Genomic DNA, 18,592 nt, shown 5'->3' with positions numbered 1-18,592 from the left:
TCGGCTGGGACCTAGTTGCATTCTACTGGGGTCTAAAGAACTAAAAATCTCATGTCCAAACAGAGATCTATCTTTTCAAAGGGACTGAAAAATTATTCTTCATCTCAATCACAACGGCCTTCAAACATCTCCAAACAATTTAGACCCCTTAAAGAGGGAAATTGCTAGACTGGTCTTTAATAAGGCATCTGCAGTCCACTTTCTGAGTCCAACTGTTTCCCAGCTTCAATGCTATCTGCCATGGCCAGATCACAAAATGGACTAAATTAAGACTGTCATTGATCATAAAGACTGGTATCTTGGCCAACTTATTAATGCCCTAACAAAGGAATTTCCAATCAAAAGGAATTTAAGACAGCAGTTGCTTATCCTACCAAATGGAGGCCCTAGAAAACAACTTATTCTGCTGTGACTGTCAACAAAGAAGCTTCATCAGCTCTTGAGTAGAAATATTTGTTTCACCTTTGAGGGAAAGGGGCACCAGAAAGGAGGACGGCAATATGTGTGCCATTAAGATGGGCCTCTTTTTCATTTATTATCTCTTTAAAACTGTTATGTCTGTGCTAGCACTACCTCAGAGGCATTTGGCTGTAACACTCCCATTGCATGGTGTTTGCAACTATCTCTGGGAATCATATAGCTGGTGAATGAAGCTTAACACTTCCTTTATTTTGGACCCCTTGTAATATTGAAAGAAAAATCAAGCTCATTCCTGTATTTATTAAAGTATGCTACACAAATCAACTTGAAAAAGAAATTATATTCTTAAATGTTATTTGATTCTAAAAATTAACTCATGTCCATTTACATCTAAACCCTAAACAAAAGATATCATTTACAAAAAATCAAATCACAAATTAAAGAGGAAATGTGGATATAATTTCGAAGTCGCTCTTATACACAAAAACATTAACATAATGCTTGGCTTGCAAGGTATACAAACTGCAAAATTGTTTCCAATATGTGCATTCAACAGATCATATAACTGGTTCAGGATGTGCTTGTGGGGCTTTTCTCCAGAAAAGTATAAATTCAGCTATTCTAATTTAAGTACCCACAACTGAAAAATCATACAGCCCACAAAGTTTCAAGATGATTAACAAGGAGAATTGTGGCTTTTAAAGCCAGACGAGGGCTGAATCTTCCAGAAAGTAAATCTATGACATAACAGAGCTTGCATTGCTACTACATGATACATTACCAACCATGGCAAAATTACCAATCATACAATTCCCCTCTTCATTATTCACTATGAAGCACTATAACCAACACTGCCTACTACAAAACATGAACTACTTTCTAGTGCCAGTTAGTCTTTCACTAACAAAAGTTTCAGGAATAAAAAACAGCCTGCATATTTTAACAAGTAAGGTTATTTATTTAAGGTTATGTTTAAGCACAATTTTTGCACCTAATAGTTGACACCACTGAACAGCAATTAACCAGGAAAGTATCTATTCAGAGAACGAGACCATTTCAATAGATGGCAGACCTGTTGTATCAACCATTACATACTGAAATGTTCAATACGTGGAGATTTCACAATCCAGGACCCATAACCATGCTGCTCCAGATAGGTTTTCAGCAATTGTTTTGCTTCGTGGTAAGGTTCAGTCATAATCTAAAAGTTTAAAAATTAGAATTAGTAACATAACCTGTTGAGACTAGCATAAAGAAATTTTGGATAAATACTTTCAAAGTAACTCATTCTACTTCTGACAAGTCGTATCACACATTTTATTTAGAAAATCTGCACATTTGTTATTGGAAAATATGAATACAAATCATTTAAGTTATCTATTTAAGTGTTTGTACAATCCCCTTTAATTATTCCTAGAGGGTTTTACAAAAATTTAAACGTAAGTCATTAAAATAATAAAATAATTGAGAAAAAGGAAAAAACAATACAACTGCATTTAAAAAGATTTTTTCATAAATGTGGTATGTGCTTGGCACCACAGCATAGTAAGTCAAGCACCAGGCAAATCTCTGAAGAGGGTTCCATTTAGTAAGGCACCAACACTGGGAAGGTCCTCTCTGGCAGCCTCCTATTTTATTTAAGATGAGGCTACCTGCAGAAAGTCAAATCCAGGATAGCCGATAAAAGTATTAAGCAGTAGTTACTAAAAGGTATAACATAATAATAATGCCCAGACACGCATGCAGATAAGGCAGATTGATGGAAACAATAAATTGCAAACTAAAATCTGTTTGGAAACAGTAAAAGAAGCTCCACATGTATCACAATTATCAAACCTTGAGATTACTACTGTATAGTCAAGCTGTAATTAGATTATATCTCACACTGTCCCAAGAAATCCCTATCTTATGTGTATTTAGACTAAAATATTGGACATGATTTCAACAGCTTGATTCCAAATTACATGCTTAACAGCTTGTTGGGAGAAAAAGCTGTCACAAACAAGGACAACAGCCAGGGTCCAATTGCCATACAACTCAAGCCCCACTCCTCCCTCCCAAAATGACTTTGAAATCTCAGTACAATGCATGTGCCTGTACAGAAATGCATCTTCTTTTTATTATTTATGCCTCACTTTTTCTCCCCAGAGACTCAAAGCAGTTTATAATAAAACCAATATAATACAATTTAATACCTAAAAGTATACAAACATTGAAATAGAATTAAATATTAACAATAGTAGCTTTTAAATTCGTTTTAAGGGTTTTAACTGATTATTTAGTTATCCATAGCTAAAAACACAACACCACCTGATTTTATCTTTAAAACCGCCTTCTTTAAAAGCCTTATCCACAATTTTGTTCACACATACCTACTATTTTTTAAAGAGCTGTAAAACACCTTGCTTTATATCCCTAATATTTTTATTTCTCAAAGCTTAAATACAATGCTTTGGAGTTTCCACACTAGACTTGAGGCCTTAGCTAAGGAAGAAGATTCATGAGTATACTCTGGTAAAACAGATACAGAATAATATCATTTGTATTTCTGACTATAAGATAAATATACACCACAAACAATCCTGATAGTAGTTAAGATTCATTTCTGAAATTTAGAAAAGCACAAAAGCCAATTCACTCCTGAAATCACAGCAAATGTAAATCTGAAATAAAGTTTAGCAAGTTTCACTTCAGCAAATCTTACCTTTGCTTCATGGTATGATCCTGCCTTAAGTAAATCATCTCTCTTTGATTCTTTCACCAGTAAGTTGAAACGACTTAACATTGCAGCTTTGCAAAGACGACTTGCCATTGAAATACCACTTTTGAAGGGCGAACTAATAATGAAAAAAGTAGTGTTTATAATTAGCACACTTTAAAGACACTTATTACACATTATTTATTAATTTTTTAAAAAAAGAACTAGTTGAAAATAGGAGAATTTTATTTTTTTTCAAACAGTGGTAGCTGTTATCTATTCTCAGGAGAAGCAATATACAAATGAATCTTGTATTAATTTAAAGACTGACAGGAGTAAGCTGGCAGCATAAGCTTCATATACTAAGTCTACTTCCTCAGATGTCAAAAGCATGGGTGTCCCCTAATTCTCTGAGTTAGTATCTAAGGTACTATAAGTTCATTTTTAATACTGATATTCTGGACTAACACTGCTATGTCTTTGAATTATAAAGTTATTATAAAGTTAATAACGTTGTTATTTCATGAAAAAATTGGGAAATATTAAGATCACTTTTTATCTACCACATGACAATCTTCCTAGTCACTCAAACCTGAATTATAGGATCAACCAACATTCAATTGTAACGTACTCTGTTATAAACATTTACCTTTCTGTGCTCTTCCCAGTTAGCCCGTCTACCACTTCCAATGATAAGTCTCCTTGGGACCAATTCAAGCTAAGAGATCTGTGTTCCAAATCTATTTGTACAGGAAAAGCAGCAGCTACCAAACTAATGTGAGGTCTATTCACCAAGTAGAACATGGGAAGTTTTGAAGTCAACGCATCATCTACACGTTGTTTGATAGCTATTTCTAACCCTCGTGTATCCTTGCAGTTCCCATCTCCTGAAAAACAGTAAGTTACAACTATTAAGCAAGATAATCAAACTGCATTCTTAAGATTGTAATTGTGTGTTTCAGAACAAGTTTGGCTGCAAATCTTAAAATTTATTCCCACAAAATACTAAGGTTATTAGATATATCTTACTAGTATTGACTAAATAAATTAGAAGGTGTTCACTTACCAACTAGGATTGCACTAATATAAACTGGTTGAATAAAGTGACTCAGCAAAGCTCCCTGAAGACCCAGCACTTCCCATCTTGTTAATTTATCACTGGCAGACATACTGCTTACTCTGGCAATTTCAGCAGGACAGTAGATTGTGAGATAAATCTTGCCTTCAACAGCAACATGAAGACATAATTCTTCAGCCGCTTCAAATGCAGATGCAGAATTGGGGCTGAGACGTCTACAAAAGGTATGGTACAATCTTTAAAGACTTGACAGATCATATAATTATAGTAAACATAAAGTATCTCTTCAGAGAGGATTGATTCATCGCTAATTGCTATACCAAATGTGTATTCATTGACAAACAGGATAGAAAATACTTTTGACTCAAAGTCTCTGCAATAAAGGAATATAGGTTTAAAAAGTGAGACTTACATTCTGGGATGGCTGGAAATATAATCCACTTCCGTTGGCTTCTCCCCTGTTCCAATTATGATACAGCTGGACTAAATTCCATTTTCGTTAAAAACATTAACTCCTTTCCCCTTTGTCCCCCAGAACTGCGTGTAGTCCTGCCTTATCTTTGAACTAAGTTCTATCATCTAACTTCAAAACCACCTATTAAAAATAAACTATTAACTAACTTATTATCAACCAGATTTTTTAAATGGTGGGTATCAATCATACCTCCAGCCATTTCAGAATGTATCTTCATGAGAAATTGAATATGACATTCTTGAGGTGGCATAAATCCACTTCGGTTAGGGTTTCCTCAAGTCCCAATGTTAGGATATTTTGTTTTGTTTACTCCAACCCAAATTGCAAAATCATCCCTTCCTAATGATGCAGTTGCTGACCTGAACTTATTGATCTTTTAATGTCTCACAAGCATTGTTGCATCCTTCAAACCAAATAATTGGTCACTGCATATGCCACCGCCACTGACTTTGTTGAAAACAACCATGCATTTATTGGTCAAGGCTTCTTTAACCAAATCATAAAAGAAAAGTATATACAGTATGTTTTTATCCTTCTAGATAACACTTTCTGACATATTGTTTTAGGATTACAAGAAATGAATATAGCTTTTGTCTTCCTAATTCTATTCATATCCTTACAGCTCTCCTAATATCTAGTGTTGTGTCAAGCCCTACAGGATGAAAGATCCCAAGAATACCAGCTTGCATGGAAGCATGCAAATAAATAAATAAATAAATAAATGCACCTTGCCTCAAAAAAGCAGACAAGGCCAGTAAGGAAATGCACAAAGCTTCCTTATATTCTATATAGGTGGAGGTGTTAACTTAGATGAGGCCAGTTTACCACTGGAAGTAAAATTTCTCAACTTTCCTTTCAATGCATCATCTTTCAAAGACAGCACACAGCCAACACCCCTTAAAGGGGAACACGTTTCCAGCTGGACTGTGGTTACCTGAAACCACAAATATTGCCAAACACCATTACTTTACCTCACTTCCAGTCCTAATATACCAGAAAGTCACTCTGGAGTCTTCCACACTCAAAAGATTCTTAGGTATCATCTTCAAGAACTGACTGAAGTTCCTATAAGAGTTGTCCTCCAGGGCAACTCTATGGGAACTTCCAAGGAAAGCATACTAGAAAATCACATGAAAGTCAATTTTTCCCAGGGAACAAGGAAGGGAAATGACTGATAAATGTTCTGGTGATTACAGGAGTCTTACTGTATTTGGAAACACCGTATCATTATTACAAATTGCTTGCAGAGGAAATTAATCAGGGACAAAAGGGTGCTTTCAAGGATTTTTGGACATAATAGTGCCCTGAGAAAAGCATATATTCCTTCATTAACAAAGTTACTAAACTATATTAATAGAATATTGAGCAAAACAGACAAAGGCTGAAGGAAATTCTGAAAGCAGAATTTATACTATCCGTGACTGGGCAAGTGTTCTGATGTTGCACTAAATTTATATCTAATTTTTTTTCAAATTATTATCCTTCTGGGGCTGGTTTTCCAGTTATGATATAAGTAACCATGAATAGAATACCATATGTATCTTTTAGATCAGTAGTGTCAAATTTCTGGCTCTTTAGATGTTTTGCAATTCAGTTCCCATAATGACTAGCCATTGGACAAGCTGGCTGGGGCTTCTGGGGAGTTGGAATCCAAAACATCTGGAGGGCCACAAGTTTGACACCTCTGTTTTAGATTAGTATAAACATGTATTTTGCTGGACTTCACTTTGAGAGCTCTGCTGGACAGAAAAGAGATGAACACTTTTAATAAAGGAATACGTTGTAATACCAGTTAAAAATTTCACGGAATGGCAACATTTATTCTACAAAGCAGTGCTGGGCATCTCCACAACTACAGAAGACTACAAGCTGCCCCATGCCATGTCTCCCACCAAAGCATCAAAAACATGACTTGGGGGTTATCAATGTTTGACACTTTAGATATGCCTGGGCTATTTTAAGCAAGGTGGGAACATATAAATAATTACATAGTTGGCAAAAGAAAAATGGTAAGACCTGTTCCCCATAGCATGCAAAATTCTCTCTCTCAATTATTAGGATGTTATGGGTTGGGGGGTTTCAAGGCTGACTGGGGGAGGGAGACAGGTGGGGAGAACCATTGTTTCCCCAAAACTGTTGTAAAGGAAATAATATATTTGCACAAATGTAGCATCAAATCATATGCATCTCATACTTACAGTACTGATTTTATCTGAGCAGATCCTTTTGGCAATTGGTTCATATAGAGATATATATTTATATTTGGCTTTAAGGCAAGCAGGTTTGACATTGGTTCCATGCAAAATATGGATTTTTCCATCATTGCTGGGTTTTTACTGTAGTAGAGCAAAAGCTGTCTATAAAAATACCTTTAAAGAAAAATCTGTCTGTTAGTGATTGATTATATACAATGTCTTTAAGATGTACATACAGGAAAAAACAATGCTGTACGTCATGAATGTGTATGTCTATATGCATGCACAACCACTCTGAATTGAATGTGGTTGTTCTGCATTGGAGAAAAATGTCCACTTGACTCTATAAGGGATGTATGTATGTGTAAGACACAATCTAGTTACAGGCAAACAATGGCTCTTAACAGTTGAGCTACTTATATCCAAGTATCTTAATAGCAATACGCAAGCTAACTACAGGGAGCAGTCTACCCCCCGTTTAAGGAGCTCCATTGGCTGCCGTTCAGCTTCCGGACCCAATTCAAGGTTCAGGTGATTACCTACAAAGCCCTGAACAGTTTGGGACCCTCCTACCTTCGTGACTGCATTTCCCCCTATGAACCTGCACAATCTCTTCGTTCGTCAGGGAGGCCCTCCTCTCACTTCCACCTCCGTCACAAGTGCGGTTGGTGGGTACCGGATTATATGAGGCCCCTTCTACACAGCTGTATAAAATCTACACTGAACTGGGTTATATGGCAGTGTGGACTCAAGATAATCCAGTTCAAAGCAGATACTGTGGATTATGTGCCTTGGCATTCTGGATTATATAGCTGTGTGGAAGGGCCTTGAGTCTACACTGCCATCTAATCCAATTCAAATCAGATAATATGTATTTTATAGGAAGAGTGGGGAACGGGGGCCTACCATTCTGACTGGTAGCAAGGGGGAGAACAGCTGTTCTGCCTCTGTGCTTAACTAAATGAACTGGAAGGCACCCTAGCACAAAGGACAGATCCGAGACTGTATTTGGGAAATCAAAAGTCTCTGTGAGGAAATCTTTGAAGTCTATTCAGTTCTGGATGGTTATTGCCACACAGTATAAAGTCCCGACATGACTGGATTCTACATATCTTTGCACTGTCTTTAATACAATGTTGACATGACTTTATGTACCACAGTCTTATATGGCTTTTTAATCTAATTTGAATACAAGTCTCATGTGACTTTAATTAATACAGTACAGACATGACTTCAGTTAATGCAGATCCAACACGACGTGAATTTTTGTGCACCTTGTAGCTTCCTATGCTTCCTTCCAGTGCTACACGAACTGACAAATCCCAACGGACAAAAATAACTTCCATTTCGAAGCTGGCAGGAGCTGAGGCTAAGCTCCGTCCCCATAGAACCTTACAGGGACTGGGCAGCAGGTGAGAGCCTTCTGGTGGCATGACAATGGCTCTTCCTTGTCCTCTAATTTGGACTTTATTTTTCTAGGTTTTTTTAAATTGAAAAACATAGATTGGATGACTATGTCTTCTGTGGCCAAATCTGGTGTGATTTGGTTCAGTAGTTTTGTTGTTTACTCCATAGTAAAATGGCACATTACATTTTTATATATACAGATTGTTTTTATCTGGGCTTGACCCCATGTAAGCTCCCTTCGGGGAGATGGAGGCGGGGTATAAAAATAGTTATTATTATTAATTTGAGAAGAGAAGAATTATACACTTACCTTAGAAGAGACCGCCTAGCAGTAACAACAGCATGACTGTCATGTAATACTCTTCCATCAGGCTGAATACACTCACTATAGTTAAATTCACCTGTCCCAATAGCTACCACTTCATGTTGTCTACCTAAACAACATGAAGACAATTTTACATTTCAGAATTTACCACGATTTAACTTTTGCTGCTCTTACATATGCTATGTTCACACACACACACACACACACACACACAAATGTGTATACGCAGTCCACCAAATTTTAACATTTTAGTTAATCTGCCTACCTCTTTCAATTATGAAAGCAGCCAGTGAACTGCTACAACTCTGGTACTCTGGATATTTAGCAGTCAAATTGTTGAATGTTTCTTTGACAACTTCAGAAATTTTCCCATAAGCAAAAAGCCGGCCTTCTAGGAAATTATTGAAAACCAATTAAGAAAAACAAAATAAAATTAGAACTAGACATTTTAAAAGTAATGGAAAAATCAGGAAAATGACTGTATGAATGGTAGCAGTTTTTCTAGGAAATTATTGGAACATGTACCACACTCCCATGACAGAAAGCATGCGTGTAAGAAACTAATGTTTCAGGCCATCTCTGACCCCATCTACACTGCTATTATAATATAGAACAAACTGCATTATGTGGTTAGCGTAAGCTCATGTAATGCAGCTTAACTATACTGAGCTGGATTATATGAGTCTACACTAACCATACAGTGCAGTTCAATCTGCATTATAATGGCAGTGTAGATGGAGCCGGTTAAAGATTTGTGAAATGGTTGGTTGCAGACATGGTAAGGGGAACTTGGGGTCTATAAAGACAAACATACTGTTTTGGATATTAAATTATCTCCTCACAGTTGAAAGGCAGAATACAATGTTTTCAATACAAACATAAATAAAGAACCCTGGGTTTTTTAAATAAATGAGATAAATCTATCTGGAGTTTTGAGGAGACACTGCTATTCTCATTCTAGACTTATCCTGAATTCCATTTCTGGAACAAAGACAATACACAAGGGTAACAATTCATTAATTTCTGGATACTAGCATCCCTCTTCTAATGTGAACTCAGGAAATCAGGCCCTACTTCTATTCCAGCTGCCTTCCTGTTATCAAAATATTATCAATGTAGACTGCTTAACTTGACAAACATAAAGCTGGAAGATACAAATTTTATCATGTCACATTTTAAGACTGTGATAATTTTACTTTTGGAGCAATAATCTCAGCAAAAAATGGGTTTGCAAACATGTTACCCACATTTGGTTGATCAAATACTACATTTTGGGTATCTGAATTTAAAGTTGGCACTCTCTATCAAGTCTGTTTTCTACATCAGTGTTATCTTAGCATATAGTACAAGTGACTGAACTTCATCTATGTTAAAAAGATCTAGCATTCCTACCATAAGGATTCCGAGAAATGTGCTCAGATGGAACAGTAATCTGAGGGTCAGTTACAAATGTAGTTTCTGAAAGATTCCTGTGAGGACCTGTAAACAAAATACCCAGTTGTAAAAATAGAAAACACAGACCTAAATCCTACTGGTAACCCTACTAGAGTAAATCAGTTGAATTGCTGGGATTCACACGTGTTCATTCATCATTCAGCAATCAATTCAAATCAATGTATTTTAGCTGGGGTTACCAGCTAAAGATTCAAGTCACAGTGGTTTTTTCTTTTTCTGCATTACAGCACTGGAGATTATTTTTACATACCCCACCAAAAATGATGCCCCTTTTTCTCATTCAGCACCAGTAGTTCAAACACCACACATAGCAATTATTTTTCTGATCATAAAAATGTTCTTCCAGAGTGTCATCCACAACAGATTCACAAGAAATAATGCAGGATCTGTAGCATAGATAGACCATACTGCACCAAAAGTGTCCAAGTAGACTACAAAACCAGCAATTTGTAAGATGCAAATATTTACTAGATTTCCTGGGGAAGTGACAAAAATCATACCTTTTCATTTTGATTTCTCTCAAGCACTAAAACCCCAACATTACCAAAAGATTAGTATTTACTGAACAGGTTCTCAAACACTAACCTCCTACTCTGGAATATGGGTTATCAGTGTTTTAAAAGGATTTACCTGGGTTTTCTATAGTTTTTGGTTCTCCCTCCTCCAGCTGAAGCAGTTCATCAAGGGCAAGTTTTGCAGCATTTGATTTAGATTCCTTCTTGTTTTGTCCCAATCCAGTCTTGTAGGTAATACCATCAACCACAGCACAAAAAGCAAAGTAAGCTCCCATGAGATTGCCTTCAAAATATGCAGAGCGGAAATTTATTGCATTTAGTTTCATTTAAATCTACGCGAGTGCTTAAAATTATTGCAAACCATTTTAAAGGGTCCACCTACACTGACCATTTAAAACAGCTCCAAAGTGACTCAAAACTACCATGGCCCATCTGCACAACAGCATGTGTTAAAAGGGGAAACAGCATATTAAAAAGTTGCAGAAGGTCCAAAACAAGCTCCACAGTGCCTGTGCGAGTTTAGTTTAGCATGAATTAAAGGGAATACAGCACACTTTAAAAGTTGCAGGAAGGCCCAAAAGAAGCCCTCAAATGCCTACATGCACTATAGCATGCATTAAACAGGATATAGCACATTTTAAAAGATGCAGGAAAGTCCAAAACAAGTCATATAATGCTCATACTAGTAGTGGTGAACCTATGGCATGTGTGCCAGAAGGGTCACATAGCACCCTTTTTCCTGGCACATGCACCATCGCCTGTCCACCCTCTGCTTGCCCCACCAAATCTTGATTGTCAACCCCCCTTTCCACCCCATACCTCTGGAGCACTGATGCGCATGTCTGCAGGAAATGGGGGGACAGGACTGCACAGTGGTTTGAGGCCACCTTCCATGTTCAATGTAATCATCTTCCTAGCTTCAAACCAGCTCCAGCCATGAAAATTAAGCACTCATACAGTGAAATCAATTTGTCAAACCAGTACCAAGCGCCATTATAGTGTCACTGCCCTTAAACACACATAAGCAGGCCCTTCTTTATTTTTTGGATTAAGTCACTAATCTTTCATCAATTCTTAGAATCACGACTGATATGGGGTTTGGAGATGCCAGAAACTAAGCAAAAAGCAAGACACCTCTCTAAAAACTTTACATACACGGAGCATTTAAAGAAGTATAATACAAAGTAGTGTGCAAAATTATGGAATAGCAATCAAGGAATTTGCATTTCAATCAGTTCATCAAGTTATTAAAGTATGTTTGTGGAATAGATGGAGAAAATACTCGGTGGTTGGAATTCAAAGTAAAACCAGTGGTGCACAACCTGTGGCACTCCAGATATTTTGAACTTCAGCTCCCAAAGACAAGGAGGAGGAAATCTACCCCTAGAAAGGGAAATCCATCCTGTAAAGGTTATCATGGGGAAAGGTGTTTCCACTGAAGTTTTATCACCAATCTTTATTTCCACAACAACCCAAACTTTTCAAAATCCAATTGTCACAGGGACAGAAAGTGAGGTGAAGTCTTCTGAACAGGGGCAGAGACAACAAAACAAACATGACTGGGGTGTTAACACTTCCCTATACGATCCAAAGCTAATATACATATATACACATGTATATATATGGCTGGAACTACGTTTTAAAATGTACCTGTTCCAACTTACAAATACAACTTAAGAACAAACCTACAGAACCTATGTTGTTCATAACCAGGGGAGTGTCTGTATTCATAAAAGTTAGCTTGTTGGGACAAGTAAGTCAGGGTTCCAAGCTTGTGCAACACAATGATCAGAACATCATTGCTTGTTTAGCAGAAAGCTCCCAGCAGGAATTAACTGAGTGGTATATGGCTCATTCAGTTAGATGCAATTCTCTCTAGTCCTTCTCACTATATAGTATTACTATACTGATATAACCAGAAGCACTCAACATGTGCAAATTCTGCTTCAGCTCACAATGTAGATTTATTTTTTTACAAAATATCTGTTTCAAAAATAAATGAAACACTTACCTGTGGCCACAGTTTCTTTTAACTCAAGTTGTACACGTTGCATCTGTGCAAACTGATGCAAAGCTGATACTGGATTTATTTCCCCTCTTTTATATTTTATGATAAACTCCTTTGGAATTTTCTTTGGGGGAAGTGAAGCAAGTGGAACAATGGGTGTTGCCTTGGAATAGTAGTAGTCAGGAACTTGACCTAAAATGCATTGTTCAACAACACAATGAAATCCTTACCATTTATCACAAGATTTACCCATATATTTTTAAATGACTTCTGACAATCTATTTTAGTTTTTTATGTCTCACTATAGTAATTTATGGATGTCAAGATAAAAATGATAGATTTACTGCCCTTCCTTTTGCAAAGAAGCCAAGGTTGCTGCCCTTTAAAAGCTTCAAAATATTGGTATTGTGTTTAGCAAAATCTATATATATAAGAGTGATGGAATCCCGGCGACCGACAAAACAACAAAACTACAGGCCCCCCAACCTCGAAATTTGACAACACAACCCATCATCCATGCCTCTAGGTTGATACAACAAAAAGAAAAGAAAAATAAAGTCCTAATTAGAGGGATAGGAATAATTGTTTTTATCCCATTGCTGCTAGTTAGAAGGCTAAGCTCCACCCACTTGGTTGAAAATGAATGCAATCTGGCTCCAAGTATTCAAAAACATTAAAATCAGAATATATAAAAATTACTGTAGTATAATAAAACAGAACAATACAATCTCTAAAATCAGAACACTAAATAAAGAACAACACTCTGAAAACAGGGGAATTCCACACAGGAAACAATCAGGGCCAGCTAACACCTCCCAACAAAAAATTCACTTAGGGAGGAAACAGCCAGGCTTTAAAGCTGCAAGGCCATTACATGCTAATCATTTCCCCTAATTGCAGCATTCATACTTGCCTCCAACAGACAAAAAAAAACAACCAGAAATATTGTATATTCACAACCTTTAGCAAATAATATCCCCTGATGGCGCAGTGTGTTAAAGCGCTGAGCTGCTGAACTTCTGGACCGAAAGGTCGCAGGTTTGAATTGGGGGAGCCCCAGCTTCTGCCAACCCTAAAGTTCAAAAAGATGCAAATGAGAGTAGATGAATAGGTACCGTTCCGGTGGGAAGGCAACGGCGCTCCATGCAGTCATCCCACATGATCTTGGAGGTGTCTATGGACAATGCCGGCATTCGGCTTAGAAATGGAGATGAGCACCAACCCTCAGAGTCAGACACAACTGGACTTAATGTCAGGGGAAAACCTTTACCCTTTACCTTAACTACCACCAATTTCTCAATACTTTATTTCCCATACCACTATACTTTGCCACAGCAACGCGTGGCCGGGCACAGCTAGTAAATATATAAGACAGTCAAATATAAGAATCTGCTAAGGTTTTTCTGTATGGTGGAGATGGTTTTGGGATAGTCCAAAGCACTTCCAACAATTTCTTCTTTCAATTTCAGTAATAGGAGACAATGATAAAACAATTATTTCCAAAGTTCTTCTGCATACCAACCAGGCCTTTCCATAGTACCACTGACACATGACCTCATTTTTCTATAAAAATGAACTTTTTTTTTAAGTACCTGTGATGTGAGTCACCTTAGAGGCTAAGTTAGACATACTGGATGTTTCATCAGGTAAAAAGATCTGTTTGGCATTCTCTGCCTGTGGAAACAACGGAGCTGGAGGCTGAACAGAAGGCTGGGATGGCTGGGCAGGTAAATTCTTCTTTAGCATCTGGGCAAAACTAGGCACTCTAGACGCCTGAGGCCAGTCATTCGCCATCTTGCCCACCTAAAAACAAAGCTGACATGACCAAATGCATTTATTAATAACCATGCTTTGGTATAACATGAAAGACTTACAGTTCAGGACAAAATACATAGTACAGGCAGTCCCCAACTTGCTAACAAGATATATTATGTAAGTTTGTTCTTAAGTTGAATTTGTTTGTTGGAATAGGTACATTTTTAAGTGTAGCTCCAGCCAAAAATATAGATGCATATTAGCTTTGGATAGCATAGGAAAGGGGAGGGGTTAACATCCATGTGCCCCTATTCAGATTTCACCTCACTGTCTGTTCTTGTGATTTTGTGATGAGACTTTGAAAAAATTGACTTGTTCTGGAAACAAAGATTGGTGAGAAAGCTTCAGTGGAGACACCTTTTCACCATGATAACTCTTTTCAGGAGTGAATGCCCCTTCCTAGGAGCAGATTTCTCTCACTTCCTGTTGTCTCACCCTCGTTCTTAACTATGAGTCATTTGTAAGTCAGATGTTTGTAACTTGGGGACTGCCTGTAGAAAGATTAAAAGATATATAGTAGAGTCTCACTTATCCAACATAAACAGGCCGGCAGAACGTTGGATAAGCGAGTATGTTGGATAATAAGGAGAGATTAAGGAGAAGCCTATTAAACACCAAATTAGGTTATGATTTTACAAATTAAGCACCAAAACATCATGTTATACAACACATTTGACAGAAAAAGGTAGTTCAATATGCAGTAATGCTACATAGTAATGATTGTATTTACGAATTTATCACCAAAATATCACGATGTATTGAAAACATTGACTACAAAAATGAGTTGGATAATCCAGGATCTTGGATAAGCCAATGTTGGATAAGTGAGACTCTACTGTAACAGAAAATCAATTTAAAATTCACAGTTCAATTTGTCTGGGTAGGCATTTCAGAAGAGATATATGTATATGTGTGCATTTGTGTGTGTTTATGGTGGCACAGTGTGTTAAAGCGCTGAGCTGCTGAACTTGCGGACCAAAAGGTCCCAGGTTCAAATCCCGGGAGCAGAATGAGCGCCTGCTGTTAGCCCCAGCTCCTGCCAACCTAGCAGTTCGAAAACATTCAAATGTGAGTAGATCAATAGGTACTGCTCCGGCGGGAAGGTAACGGCGCTCCATGCAGTCATGCCGGCCACATGACCTTGGAGGTGTCTATGGACAACGCCGGCTCTTCGGCTTAGAAATGGAGATGAGCACCAACCCCCAGAGTCGGTCACGACTGGACTTAACATCAGGGGAAAACCTTTACCTTTAGATAATTAAAATTTTAAAATACATAGCAAAAGGGGGGAGCAAAAATTGATTCAATTTTTTTAAATGCAATGAATGAAAGAAAAAAGCTTGTATGAAATTTGAAAGAGACACAGCAAAGAAAGAATACAGTCAAATTTAAAATGGCTTCTGAATTCCTTTACTATTTTAAATCTTAATATATGTAATCTTACAAAAAGAGCAACTTTGCAATTATAGCCAGGGCCGGCCCCACTATAGAGGCACCTGACGCCGCCGCCTCGGGCGCAGGCCCGGGGGGGCGCCGTCAGGCTGGGCGGGAGGCGGGGCACCGCCCTGACAGTGCCCCGCCTCCCGCCCAGTGCGCCCTGGCCCGTCTGGCCTTTTCTAGCTGGCCAGACTGCAGCGGAGGTCCCTCCAGGCCGCAATCGCGGCCTGCAGGGACCTCCGCTGCAGTCTGGCAAGCTAGAAAAGGCCAGACGGGCGAGCGGGAGTAGCGTGGGAGGCGGGGCCAGCTCTGGCCCCGCCCCCCCGCCCAGCGTGCCCTGGCCCCGCCTCCCACGTTGCGTGGGAGGCGGGGCCAAGGCACGCTGGGCGGGGGGCCAGAGTTGGCCCCGCCTCCCACGCTACTCCCGCTCGCCCGTCTGGCCTTTTCTAGCAGGCCAGACTGCAGCGAAGGTCCCTCCAGGCCGCGATTGCGGCCTGGAGGGACCTCCGCTGCAGTCTGGCCTGCTAGAAAAGGCCAGACGGGCGAGCGGGAGTAGCGTGGGAGGCGGGGCCAACTCTGGCGCCGCCCCCTCGCCCAGCGTGCCCTGGCCCCGCCTCCCATGCTGCGTGGGAGGCGGGGCCAGGGCACGCTGGGTGGGGGGCGGGGCCAACTCTGGCCCCGCCCCCTCACTATTCGCCCTGGCTTCACATTAAAAAATATCTCCGGCCGGCCCTGATTATAGCCATTCTTTAGTATGTGAAGGTCTCTAATCTTAGAACAAGTGACCTTCTGGATTGTAACTCCCAGAAGAAATTTGAGACAGAATTCTAGGAATAGTAACGGTTTTTCCCTTTGGGGGGGGGGGGGGATTTTTCATTTATCAAGATGTCTAAATGCAATGAATCAAAGAAAAAAATATTTTATGTAAAAGTTTTTAAAAAAAGATACAGCAAAGAAAGAACACAGATTTCAAAATGCAATGATTTCCAACTTTCTTTACAAAGATTTTAAGTTTTAATATATAAAATTTTATGAAAACAGCAACTTTTAAATCAGAGCCAGGCCCCAGGATTGCACTTCTTGTCTAGATTACAACTCCCTCAACTCCAGACAGAGAGATTTTGGGAATGGTAATGAAGGAAAATTATAACTATTCTTCTTTTTGTTTAATAATGTTAATTATTTTTCTAAATACAATGAAAGTAAAAACATATCTATCTATCTGACAATATACATAGGCAATTATATATATATGAATGAAAGTACATATAGGGAATTTATGTGTGTATTTCATATGTGTGTGTGTGTGTGTGTATATATATATGCATTTGATATATGTCTATATTTGGTCAATAATCCACAAACTGCATATATTTGGTTAAGAGTGGTCATGCAAATTTCTAAATGCTGGGAGACACAACTATAAAGGATGCAAATATCTAATTTATATATATCTTTGTGTGTGTGTGTGTGTGTGTATGTATATATACGCATTTCATATATCTGTCTATATTTGGCCAATCAGAATGGTCATGTAAATTTCTAAATGCAGTGAGACACAGCTGAAAGCATGCAAATATCTGAAAAATATGTGTGTGTGTGTGTCATATATTTGCATGCATACACATATGTCTATAGTTGGCTAATAAGAATGGTCATGTAAATTCCTAAATGCAGTGAGACACAGCTAAAAAGCATGCAAATATCTGAAATAAATATATATATATGTGTGTGTGTGTCTGTCTCTATATACATGCATACATATATATGTGTGTGTATGCGCATTTCATATATATTTGGCCAATGAGAATTGTCATGTAAATTTCTAGATGCTGGGAGACACAACTATAAAGGATGCAAATATCTTATATATATATATATATAGAGAGAGAGAGAGAGAGAGAGAGAGAGAGAGATGCCTGACATAGATGTGGGCGAAACGTCAGGAGAGAATACTTCTGGAACATGGTCATACAGCCTGGAAAACATACAACACTGTGATCCCAGCCATGAAAGCCTTCAACATATATATATATATATACACACACACACACACACGTCTGTGTGTCATATATATTGCACATTTCATATATATGTCTATATTTGGCCAATAAGAATGATCAAGTAAATGTCTAAATGCAGTGAGAAACAGCTAAAAGCATGCAAATATTTGATATTTATCTGATGTGTGTGTATATATATATATATATATATATATTTCAGGCGTGTGTATATATATTTGCAGATATACACAAATACAGTAAGAAACAGCTAAAAGCATGCAAATATCTGATATATATCTGATATATATATATGTGTGTGTGTGTGTCTTTGTGTGTCTGTGTGTGTGTGTGTGTGTATATATATATATATATATATACAGGCGTGTGTATATTTGCAGACATACGAAATATATATGTGTGTGTCTACATATTTGCAGACCTTCCTGTTCAAAATATATAAAAGCTACCTTCTGATTCACGCCACTTACAAAAAGAAGAGAAACAGCCCTCAACCTAAAGGGGAGCGGTTCGAAACCGAAATAGATGCGTTTCAAAACCTCTCCTCCTCCTTGCTTCCCTTCAGGCCCCTGGATAAAAACAAACGCGCATCCTACCTCGTGCAGCCGCCGCCGCCACCTCTCTTTCGAAGCAACTGACCAACTATCTCTCTTCTTCTTCTAGCTCCGCCCCTCAAGTGAAGGCCACGCCCAGCGTCTCGAGCGCCTCGTGCTTCCCGCAACCGGTGCGCGCGCGCGAGGAGA

General features: G+C 38.3%; 1 protein-coding gene across 3 annotated transcripts; it reads right to left on the bottom strand.

The window, feature by feature from the left end:
• Positions 1-857: 857 nt before the first annotated feature.
• On the bottom strand, positions 858-18,592 carry adad1 (adenosine deaminase domain containing 1). 3 transcript variants are annotated; one of them, XM_062983620.1, is made up of 12 exons: positions 18,446-18,592; positions 14,169-14,391; positions 12,580-12,768; positions 10,684-10,851; positions 9,991-10,077; positions 8,864-8,989; positions 8,584-8,707; positions 6,870-7,040; positions 4,185-4,411; positions 3,768-4,005; positions 3,125-3,257; positions 858-1,621 (listed from the first exon to the last, which is right to left on the bottom strand). In XM_062983620.1, the coding sequence occupies exons 2-12, from the start codon at positions 14,368-14,370 to the stop codon at positions 1,508-1,510; spliced, it is 1,779 nt and encodes a 592-aa protein (XP_062839690.1). In that variant the 5' UTR covers positions 14,371-14,391; positions 18,446-18,592; the 3' UTR covers positions 858-1,507. The 3 variants fall into 3 exon arrangements, with proteins under 3 accessions (XP_062839690.1, XP_062839692.1, XP_062839691.1); XM_062983622.1 differs by having other exon boundaries at positions 8,864-8,986; XM_062983621.1 differs by lacking the exon at positions 18,446-18,592 and adding an exon at positions 18,320-18,342.

Source organism: Anolis carolinensis, chromosome 5 (assembly GCF_035594765.1).
Source record: "Anolis carolinensis isolate JA03-04 chromosome 5, rAnoCar3.1.pri, whole genome shotgun sequence".
NCBI classification, from domain to species: Eukaryota; Metazoa; Chordata; class Lepidosauria; order Squamata; family Dactyloidae; genus Anolis; species Anolis carolinensis.
This window is presented reverse-complemented; position numbering and strand designations above follow the sequence as displayed.

What these genes read in the sequence shown, in the direction of transcription:
- adad1 (XM_062983620.1), bottom strand. Translation starts at nt 14,370, where the DNA reads ATGGCGAATGACTGGCCTCAGGCGTCTAGAGTGCCTAGTTTTGCCCAG. An exon ending in AAAAACTATAGAAAACCCAG is followed by an intron (nt 10,078 to 10,683) that starts GTAAATCCTTTT and finishes TTTTGTTTACAG; the next exon opens with GTCCTCACAGGAATCTTTCA. An exon ending in TGCTTTCATAATTGAAAGAG is followed by an intron (nt 8,708 to 8,863) that starts GTAGGCAGATTA and finishes CATGTTGTTTAG; the next exon opens with GTAGACAACATGAAGTGGTA.